Raw genomic sequence first — 14,586 nt, 5'->3', positions numbered from 1 at the left:
GGAAACTGCATTGCCTAGAGGAAACTCACACAAACACAGGGAGAACATACAATCTCTATGCAAATAATGTCCTGGCTGAGATGCGATCCTGGGACTCCAGCGCTGTAGAGTGGCAGTGCTCACCACCTTATCATCATGCTCTCTCATACTGATTGTGTAATAATTCTCCGTACCACCGTCCATCCTCATTGTGTGCTAGATAGTTCTCCATAAATTTCTCCCTGATGTAATTTACCTTCTTATCTCCCCAACAGCCGTGCCGGTGATCAGTGGGAGTGGCCATTTACCCACACCTATAGCAGTGACCCGAGACAACCACATCACTTTGGAATGTGTGGTCAGTGGTAAGCCCGCCCCCTCAGTGACCTGGCTGAAGGATGGCTATCCGCTGGGCGGAGGGACAGACATGATCTTAAAGAACACGGGACAACAGCTGATCATTGCCCGGGCACAGCCCTCCCATTCTGGGCGATATGTCTGTGTGGCAGTGAACCTGGCGGGACAGACGGATATTAAGTATGATCTCATGGTGCAGGGTAAGTCTTGTTGATTTGTTAATTGTTGTCTTGACACATGATGCCAACAAGTTCATTATTGCAAAAGAGAAACAGAAAAGTATTTTTTTTCATCAGTTGGTCATTAATGGATACAACCTTAACCACTTGCCGACCGCCCACTACCAATAGGCGGCAGCAAAGTGGCACCACCAGGACCGCGTAATGCCGATCGGCGGCGGCACCTGGGGGACTAATTAGCCGGGGATCGCGCGCAGGGATGCACTCGCATCTGCCGGGATTAAGCTTCACTCACCGTGACGTCAACCCGCCGGCCATTTAGCAGCCCCGGCGGGTTGTAAACAGCCCGGTATTCCCTGCAAAAGTGTATAATACACTTTGTATTGTATACAAAGTGTATTATAGAGGCTGCCTCCCCCCCTGGTGGTCCCAGTGATCGAGGGACTACCAGGGGAGGAGGCAGCCCTTGTAGTAAAAGCACATACACACTGATCCTGCCCCCTGATCGCCCACAGCACCCCTCAGACCCCCGCTGATCACCCCCTCAGACCACTGTTTGCACCCAATCACCCCCCTTATCACCCATCAATCACCTTCTGTCACTATTTGTCAATGCTATATTGACAGATGATCACCCCCTCCAAACCCTCAGATCCTCCCAGACCTCCTACCCCCGTGTACTGTATACATCTATTCTCCCCTGTAATCACCCACTGATCACCTGTCAATCACTCGTCAATCACCCCCTGTCACCACCTGTCATTGCCACCCATCAGATCAGACCCTAACCTGCCCCTTGCGGGAACCTGATCACCCGCCCACACGCTCAGATCGCCCACAGACCCGCCCTCAGATCACCTCCCAAGTGCATTGTTTACATCTGTTCTCCCCTCTAATCACGCACTGATCACCCACTGATCACCCATCAATCACCCCCTGTCACCACCTGTCACTGCTACCCATCAGATCAGAACCTAATCTGCCTGTAACGATTGTGGAACTTTCTCCGTGATCAGCGCACAACGCGTGTGCTGACACGGCGGAAATCCTCCACAAGCGTATATTTGCAGGCACCCAGCAAAAGGTGCTACGCACCTGTAGAGGGAAATTCCTGTCGGCAGATGGCGCTGAGGAGTGCAGAGGAACCAATCCTCTGTACCTCCACAAATGCCAGACAAGAATTGTACGAAGCGCAAAACGCAATCGCAAGAGAGGCGATTGCGAATGAGATTGAGCAAAGGGACAGGTTGTATGTGTGTGTGCCAATCCAGTCGCCACCCCGCGACCGCGCACACACAACAGCAGATATGAAATAGGAACGCGATCGCGAGAGGTGCGATCGCCAGACGTGACACAAGGCAGATCAGAATAGAATACGAGAGTAGCAAAGGCACAGCAAATAATACAATAAGGAGATACGGAAAATAACAAACGCTAGCTAACCGCGAACACCGCACTCATTCGCAACAGTGCACGCGGTTATGCGCGGTCTCCACGTGTTAAGCACAATAGAGACAAGCACGCCTAACTTACCATTAACAGACAAACATGAAACAGAGGACGCGAGCGCTTGCTTAACGGTTACCTCACCGAGCCTCCAGCAAGCGTAGCAGACAAGACAGACACACGAAAACAGGGACAAGCGAGAGATAGGATCCACAGCACTAGCGAAAAGTGGCTAGCGCGATCCAGGTACAGAGTAGCAGAACAGAAGGATCCCCAGCGCTAGCGAAAAGTGGCTAGCGCGATCCCAGAAGACAGAACAGAAGGATCCCCAGCGCTAGCGAAAAGTAGCTAGCGCGATCCCAGAAGACAGAACAGAAGGATCCACAGCGCTAGCGAAAAGTAGCTAGCGCGATCCCAGGAGACAGAACAGAAGAGATAGCTGGTAGCAACCACTGCACCAGCTATACTCCAAGAACAGAGATCAGAACCATTTCCTGTCAACCACCGTTGGGACAGGAAAATGGCAACAGGCAAGACAAGACAGAACAGGCAATACAGATAATACAACCTGACTGGGCTATAAGGGGAGCCTAAAGCAACCCCCAGGAATTAACTATACTAGATAGCAATGGCTGACACTCCAGCAGTGTCCATCAGGAACAGACCATGGAAGGGAAATGACCAGCAAAGCCTTCTGGGAAACATAATGCTCTTATAGTGCCAGTCATCAAAGAAGGCAGGTAGGGGATTTGCATAACGAATGTATGCAAATTCCCCAGCAAGAGAACAGACCAGAACTTGCAATGGAAAGACAGGTCTCTGTTCCAGAGTCCTGCAGCATGCAAACCTAAACAATGGTCAAAAGGCTGCCTGCCTTTGCAGGCAGCTGAGCGGATTCTCACACTGCCCCTTGCGGGCACCCAATTACCCGCCCACACCCTCAGATCGCCCTCAGACCCCCCCCCCCCCCTGATCACCTCGCCAGTGCATTGCCTGCATCTATTCTCCTTTCTAATCACACCCTGATCACCTATCAATCACCCCCTGTCACCACCTGTCACTGCTACCCTTCAGATCAGACCCTAATCTGCCCCTTGCAGGCACCTAAAAACCCTCCCACACCCTCAGATCGCCCTCAGACCCCTCCCCCCCCCTCCGATCACCTCCCCAGTGCATTGATTGCATCTATTCTCCCCTCTAATCACCCCCTGAGACACCCGTCAATCACCTCCTGTCACCCCCTAGCACTCCTATCCATCAGATCAGGCCCTAAGCTTCCCCCTGCGGGCTTCTGATCATCCGGCCAAACCCTCACCCGCCCCACCGCAGTGACAGAATTTTTTTTTCTGATCACTGCTGGTCTCTACGACTTAATTGTGGCTGAGACCAACTATTATGCCACACAATACGCAACCGCCAATCCAAGAAGCTACCATGCCCAGCCTTTTCGATGGAAACCACTCCAAGTTTCCGAACATAACATTTTTGGGGGCCTTCTCCTTAACATGGGTCTTGTCAAAAAGAATGTATTGCGGTCTTATTGGTCTACGCACCCAATACAACACATGCCCTTGTTCTCTGCTGTCATGTCCAGGTCACGATTTGAGAACTTCCTGCACTTCAGTGCCAAAACAACCTGTCATCTAAGAGGCCACCCTGCTTATGACCGGTTCCACAAAATTCGGCCCCTCATAGACCACCTATCATCATAATTTGCAGATGCTTATACCCCTGAACAGTCATTTTGAGGCATTTGGTTTCTAGACTACTCCTCACGGTTTAGGGCCCCTAAAATGCCAGGGCAGTATAGGAACCCCACAAGTGACCCCATTTTAGAAAGAAGACACCCCAAGGTATTCCGTTAGGTCTATGGGCTATGATGAGTTAATAGAAGATTTTATTTTTTGTCACAAGTTAGTGGAAAAAAAACAATAAAAATCAATTTCCGCTAACTTGTGACAAAAAATAAAATCTTCTATGAACTCACAATACTCCTAACGGAATACCTTGGGGTGTTGTCTTTCTAAAATGGGGTCACTTGTGGGGTTCCTATACTGCCCTGGCTTTTTAGGGGCCCTAAACCGTGAGGAGTAGTCTGGAAGCCAAATGCCTCAAAATGACCTGTGAAATCCTAAACGTACTCATAGGACTTTACACCCTAAAACACCTTATACTATTTCTCCTGAGTACGGCGATAACACGTGTGACACTTTTTTGCAGCCTAGGTGCGCTAAGGGGCCCAAAGTCCTATGAGCACCTTTAGGCTTTACAGGGGTGCTTACAATTTAGCACCCCCAAAATGCCAGGACAGTAAACACACCCCACAAATGACCCCATTTTGGCAAGTAGACACCACAAAGTTTTCAGAGAGGGGCATGGTGAGTTCGTGGCAGAATTCTTTTTTTGTCACAAGTTAGCAGAAATGGAAACTTTTTTTTTTAGTTTTTTTTTTTGTCACAGGTGTCATTTTCCGCTAACTTGTGACAAAAAATAAAATCTTCTATGAACTCACCATGCCTCTTAGTGAATACTTTGGGATGTCTTCTTTCCAAAATGGGGTAATTTGGGGGGTAATTATACGATCCTGGAATTCTAGCACCTCATAAAACATGACAGATGTTTAGAAAAGTCAGAGATGCTTCAAACTGGGGAAATTCACTTTTTGCACCATAGTTTGTAAACGCTATAACTTTTACCCAAACAAAAAAAAATCCAATAAGTGTCTATTTATTGATCAAAGACATGTAGCACAATATATTTAGACAAAAATGTATATAGAAATGTTACTTTATTTGAAAAATGTCAGCACAGAAAGTTAAAAAAAAAATTTTTTTTGACAAAATGAATGTCTTTTTTGATTAATATAATAAAAACTAAAAATCACAGCAGCAATCAAATAGCACCAAAAGAAAGCTGTATTAGTGACAAGAAAAGGAGGTAAAATTCATTTAGATAGTAGGTTGTATGACCGAGCAATAAACCGTTAAAGCTGCAGTGGTCTGAATGGAAAAAAAGTGTCTGGTCCTTAAAGAGAGTCTGTAGCAATTTTTTTTTGCTATGTTTACCTTTTAATTCGCTTCAGAACTCTCATTAGCTGCAAACCGCCGCATCCCGGGTGAAAAACGAGGGCTGCAGACCCCCTCAAATCCCCGGGGGTGAATCTGGCCGGCGCTTCCTGAAGAGGCAGAGCTCTCTGCTGTAGCTCTGCCTCTTCTGATGTCAATTGCGGCAAATCGCCGCCTCTCGCTCTTCCTCCACAGAGAGGGGCGGGGAGAGGCGGCGATTGATGGCAGGAGAGGCAGAGCTACAGCTCATAGCTCTGCCTCTCAGAGCAGGAAAATCCACAACCAAGTTGGTCATGGATGTTTGCCTGGGGATTTGGGGGTCTGCAGCACTAGTTTTTCAGCGGGGATGTGGCGGTTTGCGGCTAATGAGACTTCTGAAGTGAATTAATAGGTAAATATAGCAAAAAAAATTCGCTTCAGAATCTTTTTAAAGGGATACTGTATGGGGGTCGGGGGAAAATGAGCTGAACTTACCCGGGGCTTCTAATGGTCCCCCGCAGACATCCTGTGCCCGCGCAGCCGCTCACCGATGCTCCGGCCCCGCCTCCGGTTCGCTTCTGGAATTTCTGACTTTAAAGTCAGAAAACCACTGCCCCTGCGCTGCCGTGTCCTCGATCCCGCTGATGTCATCAAGAGAGCACAGCGCAGGCCCAGTATGGTCTGTGTCTGCGCAGTACACTCCTGGTGACATCAGCGGGAGCGAGGACACGGCAACGCAGGCGCAGTAGTTTTCTGACGTTAAAGTCACAAATTCCAGAAGTGAACCGGAGGAGGGGCCGGAGCATTGGGGAGTGGCTGCGCCAACACAGGATGTCTGCGGGGGACCATTAGAAGCCCCGGGTAAGTTCAGCTCATTTTCCCCTGACCCCCCTACAGTATCCCTTTAAGGGGTTTTAAGACTGCAGTCCTTAAGTGGTTAAAGTGAACCGGGCAGCATTTTTACCCCCAGGGCATCTTAATGGCATGTTAGAAATGCATGCCAACAATATGGCTCATTTTATCCATTCTACCTCTTCTTTTTACATTGAATTGTCACAATCACAATCTAGTCCCTACCATAGTCCTATGTCTATGTGTGTATCATGTAGAGCATGTATCATAGTCTAGGGCCAATTTAGGGGGAAGCCAATTAACTTATCAGTATGTTTTTGGGATGTGGGAGGTAAGCGGAGTGCCCGGAGGAAAGCTGGATACAAAGGCTGGCCATACATGTATGAATTTTTCCAGCTGATTTCCCTCTGTTTTCATCAACTCAATCCAATCTTCAATACAAGTCTTCTATTGTACAGGGAAAAGATTGGCAGTGCTCAATCAGCCTGCAAATGCAATGAAACCAACAGAGGCGTGCACTGCCCCCCCCCCCCCCCCCCCCCCCACACACACTTAAATTACACACCTTGAATACAAATGTGTTGGTTTCATTTCAGTTGCAGCCTGATTGAGCGCTGCTAATCTTTTCCCTGCTCTTTAGAACATGTGTAGACCATGTATGGTTAGCAGCCTCATGTTCATACTGCGTTTAACTGTTAGCTAGTGGTTAGGTCTCTTCCGAGAGGGCACATCATCGTCGTGGGAGAGTCTAGTATTGAACAATCTGTGCACAGGCTGCCCTTGAAGCCAACGTCTTCTTTTACTGCATCTGTTTTTAATGCAAACTGTGTAATCTGCCCGTGTGTGAGCTCTGCACACCTATGCAGCTGGTCAACTCAGGGGCAGCATGTATTTGGAAGCACTGCCAATATCTCCTGCTGTACAAGTCTTCTGTTGTAGTTATGCCAGGGAGTCCTGCAGCAAGAGTCTTCTGTGAGTTTTGCCGGAAGGATGGTTTTCTACTAGACTCAGCTGGGATTAGTGAAGATTGAGACTAAATGTATACTGTGGAGCTTCTGAAGCCCAGCATTGTCTACATAAAATAAGATGTTGATGTTGTCTTTCTATCTCCATGAGACTATTTTTAATGGTGGAAACATTTTCTGTCATTTCAGTGCCACCAGAAATTGGAAGTCCCCAGACAGAGCCGCTTAATTTGTCTATTGCTTTACACGGAACTTTCACTCTTATTTGTGAGTCAACTGGAATCCCTCCCCCAATAATCACATGGTACAGAAACAACGCGCCTCTCGTTCCACAGGAGAACGTCCATGTCCAGTCAGGTAACTCATGGAATATATTGTTTCCATGCTTGTAAAGGCATTCAGTACACCTGAAGAGGGGGTGACTTTCATTTTAAAAAACTGAACTAAGTGTGTATGTTTAGTTTTATACCATCACACTTGTATTTCAATATATCAAAAAAAGTAGACATTTCTTTCTTTTTTTTACACAGCTACTTAGACATTATTTGCACACTGTCATTTTAGAACACTTGGGTATCGATAGTATTCCTTTAAACAACCAAGAAACAGTGAGGGGCAACTTTAGATAAGGTTTTACTGCAGGAGAGTTCAAGGGGCATTATTTCTGCTTTATTTTATAGCTTAAAAGACAGAGTGTGGTTTTAAAACTGCAACTGTAACAGCATGATGCAACTATGCATAGTAGCTATGTAACTGAAAATGAAAATATGAGACTCTTTTCTTTGCTACTAATGTTCTATTCATTATCTGTACTACACATACAATTCAGTATATCATAAGGGTTTTTTTTCGATTCAGGTTTGCTTTAAGCCCTAAGCAAACCCAGATGATAGTTGTGTGGATTTTTTCTCTCTCCATCTGTTTAGATCAGAAGTACAACTACAAGTCATGCCATGACTCATCCATGTCTCATGCCATATCATTCATCTATTGCCATGGATCCCCATGCATCACTTGATTTTACGGGGCGATTGACCTTTTGATCCAATTATTTTATCGGACTAAAGGACATTCGGAACCACAACATGGCCACCTGGTCGATCTTTCAGTTGATTCCCATCTGAAAATGGACAAAGGGATCGATTGGGAATGATTGAAAATCTTGGTAGCAAGAGCCTGATAGGGTGCGCAACGGTATCGACGTTCAATATCGCTATGACTGATGGACCCCCCCAGCCAGTGTCCATCCCCAAGTACCGTATATACACTCACCTAAAGGATTATAAGGAACACTGTACCAATATGGTGTTTGACCTCCTTTCGCCTTCAGTACTGCCTTAAAGGGAACCTAAACTGAGAAGGATATGAATTTTTCCTTTTAAAATAATACCAGTTGCATGATTCTGCTGCTGATTCTGTATCTCTAATACCTTTAGCCACAGCCCCTCAACAAGCATGCAGATCAGGTGCTCTGACTGAAGTCAGACTGGATTAGCTGCATGCTTGTTTCAGGTGTGGGATTTAGCCACTTCTGCAGCCATAGAGAGCAGCAGGACTGCCTGGCAACTGGTAATGTTTGAAAGGAAACATTCATATCACTCTCAGTTTAGGTTCCCTTTAAAGGGGTTCTGTGGGGGGTTGTGGAAGAGAAAAACGGACACTTACCTTGGGCTTCTATCAGCCCCGTGCAGCGGTAATGTCCCACGCCGTCCTCCTCCCATCTGCCGTTCTCCGCCGCCGGCCCCGGTCTAAGCGGCATGGGATCCAACAGCGGCTGCGCTAGAGTGGCCGCGCACCCGCTCGCTTCCGCCTGCGTCATCGGAAGCTTACTGCGCAAGCGCAGTACAAGGCTCCGTTGTACTGCGCCTGCGCAGTAAGCCTCAGGTGACGCGAGCGGAGGCACGGCAACGCGCATTATTCGTCTGTATGTCAGACGAATAATAGCCCGGTGCCGGCTGCGGGGAACGGCGGATGGGAGCAGGACGTCGTGGGACATTACCGCTGCATGGGGCTCATAGAAGCCCAAGGTAAGTGGCAGTTTTTCTCTTCAGAAACCCCCACAGAACCCTTTTAATTCTACGTGGCATTGATTCAACAAGGTACTGAAAACATTCTTTAGAAATGTTGGCCCATGTTGATAGGATAGCATCTTGCAGTTGATGGAGATTTGTGGGATGCACATCCATGGCACAAAGCTCCCGTTCCATTACATCCCAAAGATGCTCTATTGGGTTGAGATCTGGTGACTGTGGGGGCCATTTTAGTACAGTGAACTCATTGTCATGTTCAAGAAACCAATTTGAAATGATTTGAGCTTTGTGACATGGTGCATTATCCTGCTTGAAGTAGCAATCAGAGGATGGGTACATGGTGGTCATAAAGGGATGGACATGGTCAGAAACAATGCTCAGGTAGCCCCTGGAATTCAAACGATGCCCAATTGGCACTAAGGGGCCTAAAGTGTGCCAAGAAAACATCCCCCACACCACTACACCACCACCACCGTGTAACAAGGTTGCACAGTGTAACAATTGCACAGTGGTAACAAGGCATGATGGATCCATTCTGTTTACGCCAAATTCTGACTCTATCGAGACTCATCAGACCAGGCAACATTTTTCCAGTCTCCAACTGTGCAATTTTGGTGAGCTTGTGCAAATTGTAGCCTTTTTCCCATTTATAGTGGAGATGAGTGGTACCCGGTGTGGTCTTCTGCGGTTGTAGCCCATCCGCCTCAATGTTGTGTGTGTTGCTTCACAACTGCTTTGCTGCATACCTCTGTTGTAACGAGTGGTTATTTCAGTCAACGTTGCTCTTCTATCAGCTTGAATCAGTCGGTCAATTCTCCTCTGACCTCTAGCATCAACAAGGCATTTCTGCCCACAGGACTGCCGCATACTGGATGTTTTTTCCTTTTCACACCATTCTTTGTAAACCCTAGAAATGGTTGTGCGTGAAAATCCCAGTAACTGAGCAGATTGCGAGATACTCAGACCGGCCCGTCTGGCACCAACAACCATGCCACGCTCAAAATTACTTAAATCACCCTTCTTTCCCATTCTGATATTCAGTTTGGAGTTCAGGAAATTGTCTTGACCAGGACCACACCCCTAAATGCATTGAAGCACCTGCCATGTGATTGGTTGATTAGATAATTGCATTAATGAGAAATTGAACAGGTGTTCCTAATAATCCTTTAGGTGAGTGTATGTGTACCCTCCCGTTCCTGTGTGCAGTGTTGAAAGTTCACCTGTCTCGCCGTTACAGATTCTGGCCTGGTCCGGTGTCCAGTGTTACCAGGATTCACATCGGTGTGTGACAGGGGAGCCTTCAACACTGCACACAGACATGGATGGGTGGGTGGGTGGGTGGGTGGGTGGGTGGGACGGGGGGGGCACAAATATACACTTGGGGGTCAGCATTGTGGTCAGGCAATGGATCCCTCTCTGATCTGATTAAGTCATGGAGGAATCTGCCTAATAGTCTTATCTGGTGGCACCTTAAGAGTTCAGATTCATGGGTGCATTGAGCCCAGTCAGTTGATCATCTAATATTAACTGATCATGGGCTTGATTCACTAAAGCGTGCAATGTGTTAGCACGCCAGTGAAAAGCCACTTTGCATGTGCTAACATGCTTTGCACGTGCTAACTAAGGTGTTAAGTAGTTTGCACGTGCAAACTACGGTGCTAAGTAGTTTGCACGTGGTAACTACATTGCTAAGTAGTTTGCACGTGCTAACTACGGTGCTAAGTAGTTTGCACGTGCTAACTACGGTGCTAAGTAGTTTGCATGTGGTAACTACATTGCTAAGTAGTTTGCACGTGCTAACTACGTTGCTAAGTAGTTTGCACGTGCAAACTACTTAGCACCCTAGTTTGCACGTGCAAAGCTTTTAGGCGTGATAACTGAGTTATAGCCAAGAGGTCAGAACAGAATAGAGGTTTTCAGTGCAGGGAGCACAGAACACAGCAGCAGGACCACCAAGCTGAACTGAGGTTCTGGCAAGTCTCTGAGGTGGGTGGAGTCCCTAAATTCAAATACAACAAGGTGTGGTCTATTGAGTAAGTGTCCAGTATATGTTGTATGAGAGCCACCTGCTGGTGAATACTGAATTTATCGCCAAACAGAGAGCCACCAACAGATAAACTGAAAAAGGTACAAAAAAAATGTCTGAGGTGTTGCCTCAGTCCAGGCAGCTAGTGCCACCAGCAGGTGCAACCATGTAAAGCAGGATTCCTGCTTTTTTTTGTCAAGAGCTTTCTGCCCTATCTTCCTAACATTTGTATTCCAGGTGGGCGTGTTCTTAAGGTGGTCCATGCAGGCACTGGAGATGGTGGTGTCTACTCTTGTTTGGTTGCCAACACTGCTGGAGAAGCCAGGAAGAATTTTGTTGTGGACGTTTTACGTAAGTTCTTGGATGACTGTGGGGCTGCATAAAGAGAACCAATCACAAATAAGCATTAGTAATCTAGCAAAAACTAAAACCCAGTGTACATATTCACGTATGCAACACAGGTGGGCACTAGCACTGGTCAAAAACAACTAGAAAAACACTAACACACCACCAGAATTTGCTGTTCAACCACCTAATTTTTATTGAATACAAATTGTATTAAATGTATTTATTGGTTCATACGGAGGTATAATCGTTGTTGCATATAAATACATGCACAATAATCATCAATATGGGCAACTCCGGCCCTCCTGGTCTTAAAGCTGTAGAAACACCCAAAGCGACCTCCTGCAACAGGAATCATCAATAGTGTTCATACATAAATTACTACCATCTTTGCACACTGGGAAACTGAGTATTTAATATTAAATAATAATCATTTTCAATTATAGAGCAAGCTCAGATTTTTGACCCATGTGCATGTGTGGTATGTGCCCCTCCCCCCCCTCCCGCAATCACACCACCATGCCCCAAATTGTGCATATATATGTATATGTATATAGCACTTAAATAGTTCAAAAAATTGGTTCAAAAAGTTGGCAGCCAGTCACATGCAAAAAATAGGGAAACGTTCTAATAGAAGAAATTCCTCTTGCAAGTCCAAAAGATCGTAAATATCTCTTTTTTCAAAACTTAGCCAGGACCATCAAGAAGAGTTCCCATTAATGCTTCTTTCAATGGATATTAGTCTCCTTTTACTTATGACTAGAGATGGCCCAGCCTTGGAGAACTCATGGAGAAGCACATGATCAGTTTGATCAGCTGATAGATTTGTAAGCCTCTGATTTGCTGGTCATGATCATGTGTTAAACCAGAAAGTCATCTCAGCAAATCAGAGGCTTACAAATCTATCAGCTGATCAAACTGATCATGTGCTTCTCCATGAGTTCTCCAAGGCTGGGCCATCTCTACGACTAGTTCCATCAAGTCCATCAGCTTTGAACTTGTTGATAGGCATATAGGTATTTAAGACTTGTTCCATATTTATGCCAAGTTATACTTCTCATCACGATTGATCCCATATAGCATCAACAGTCTATTGTTATTATAGTTACCACTCCTCAAAGAATCGATAAACTGCGTCATCCACAGGCTGCCGCTACGGCCCAACTAACCACAGATTGTGCATAGTCCGTACTGCGGGAGTACCCGACCATTTAGTCAAGACTCGGGGCCTGCATTCCTTCAACGTTCCTTGCGGTAGCCGTTCCTGTACACGCCAAGCACAAGGGCTCGAGTGCTACGATCCGGCGGGAGGGCAGAGGGGGGCGGAAGGACTCACAGCGCGTGTTGCAGGCCTACGTCAACGCGTTTCACCCCGCCCAGGGACTTCCTCAGGACGTACTGCGCAACTGCGCTGGATCATGTGACCGCTATTTATGCGACCCAAAGGTCACCTACGTAACAGGCTGCAATAATTGTATTCCATGTATTACGCAATTACGTTCCATCATGTGACCATTGTTTATGCGACCAAAAGGTCGCATAGAGAGGCTGTTAAAAACCGTATACGTAACCTGCACACCCTTATTAGCCATAGTACATATTACGTATAGTGGACATTAAACAAATTGTTGTTATTATTCACTGCAATTATCTCCAATATCACAAATAGCCTTGTGTGCAGCCCTCTACACAATGGTATTCCTTCTCACTGAGTCCGTAATGTGGAATGCTTGTAATATCATTATTTCAAGAAAACTTTTAAATTCAAGTCCCTATTCAAACCCTTAGGGTGCAAAGTATCCAGAGTATATATCCAGTGACTTTATTTTCTATAAATAGAATCAGCCTTTTCAAAACGAATGCTCGGGTTCAGGCAATAAATACCTTTCACTTTTAGTCCATCAATACTGGACTCATGAAACTCAGCAAAATGTGAAGAGATAGGGTTTTTTTTCCCTCTTCTCTTCCTTAATTGCATCTTTTATGTTTCTAACATGTTTTTGTATACGTGTTTTTAAATCCCTTTTAGTTTTACCGATGTAGTACAACCCACACGGACACATTAATTGATATACTGTGTGAGTGGTATTACAATCAATTTTACTGACAATTTTAAATTGTTTTTTATTGCCAGAATCAAAACAATACTTGGGTTCATACTTCCGTATGAACTGATAATTACATTTAATACAATTTGTATTCAATAAAAATCAGGTGGTTGAACAGCAAATACTGGTAGTGTGTTGGTGTTTTTCAAGCATTAGTAATCACCTGGGAAATTGCTGTCACTGTGAGTTTCTATCCTCCCAGAACAGATGTTTGTCATGCCAGTTAATTACGTAATTGTTCTACAGCTCTGTGCACTGATGCTCTGTGTGATGCTGGAAGGACCTCATAAAGACGGTCTGTTTTACTGCCTGAGTTGAGGGTTTTTGTTTCCCCCTTTGCTGATAATTGTCATATAACAAAGGCTTTGTGTTCAACACATTTCCCTGACAGTCTACTTTGATAGGTACTTTTTATAAGTGTCTTTAACAATGATGCTCTGAAGCAGCTGAAAAAACATCCTTACGGACAGTAGCAAGAGGTATATGGAGGCTGCCATATTTATTTCCTTTTAAGCAATACCAGTCACCTGGCAGTCCTGCTGATCCTCTGCCTCTAATACTTTTAGCCATAGACCCTGAACATTATTGTCCGATCTGACAAGATTATCTGCATGCCTGTTTCTGGTGTTATTCAGACACTACTGCAACCAAATAGATCAGCTAGGCTGCCAGGCAACTGGTATAGTTTAAAAAAAAATAATTATGGCAACCTCCATGTACCTCTCACTTCAGTTGTCCTTTAACCACTTAAGGACCCCAGGCTTAAACCCCCCCTAAAGACCAGGCCATTTTTCACCAAATAGGCCACTGCAGCTTGAAGGCTTCGCTGCAGGGTCGCATAACTCAGCACACAAGTGATTTTCCCCCCTTTTCTCCCCACCAAAAGAGCTTTCTGTTTGTGGAGTCTGATCGCTCCCCCAATGTTTATTTTTTTTTTTTTTTTGTAAATATTTTTTTCCTTTTTTTTCTGTAATAAATATGCTTATTTTCGTTCATTTCATTTTTACCACCCTCCCTCCCCCCGTCAGCCAATTACAGTGATCGGCTATGATAGGATCGCTGTGATAGGCTTCAGCCTATCACAGCGGATCGCTCCTGTGTCCCCCCAGGGGGACAGCCGTGTCTCATGCAAAACACGCCCCCAAGACTGCACACCGATCGACGTTAGGCGGTCCTGGGGCTGCCGCCGGGTCCACGCCAGTTAGCATAGAGCGGTCCTTAACAGGTTAAAGGACATCTAAAGCAAGAGGGATAA

At 45.8% G+C, this 14,586-nt stretch overlaps 1 protein-coding gene across 1 annotated transcript in view; it reads left to right on the top strand.

The window, feature by feature from the left end:
• HMCN2 (hemicentin 2) overlaps positions 1-14,586 on the top strand; it is a 408,064-nt gene that overhangs the window by 250,695 nt on the left and 142,783 nt on the right. Inside the window, exons 45-47 of the mRNA XM_068248458.1 lie at positions 255-536; positions 7,012-7,179; positions 11,116-11,229. Coding sequence (XP_068104559.1) covers positions 255-536; positions 7,012-7,179; positions 11,116-11,229 — 564 coding nt within the window. The remainder of the gene's footprint in view (positions 1-254; positions 537-7,011; positions 7,180-11,115; positions 11,230-14,586) is intronic.

This window comes from Hyperolius riggenbachi, chromosome 8, assembly GCF_040937935.1.
Source record: "Hyperolius riggenbachi isolate aHypRig1 chromosome 8, aHypRig1.pri, whole genome shotgun sequence".
Lineage (NCBI taxonomy): Eukaryota > Metazoa > Chordata > Amphibia > Anura > Hyperoliidae > Hyperolius > Hyperolius riggenbachi.
The sequence above is the reverse complement of the archived record's forward strand: the minus strand, read 5'-3'. Positions and strand labels throughout refer to the sequence as shown.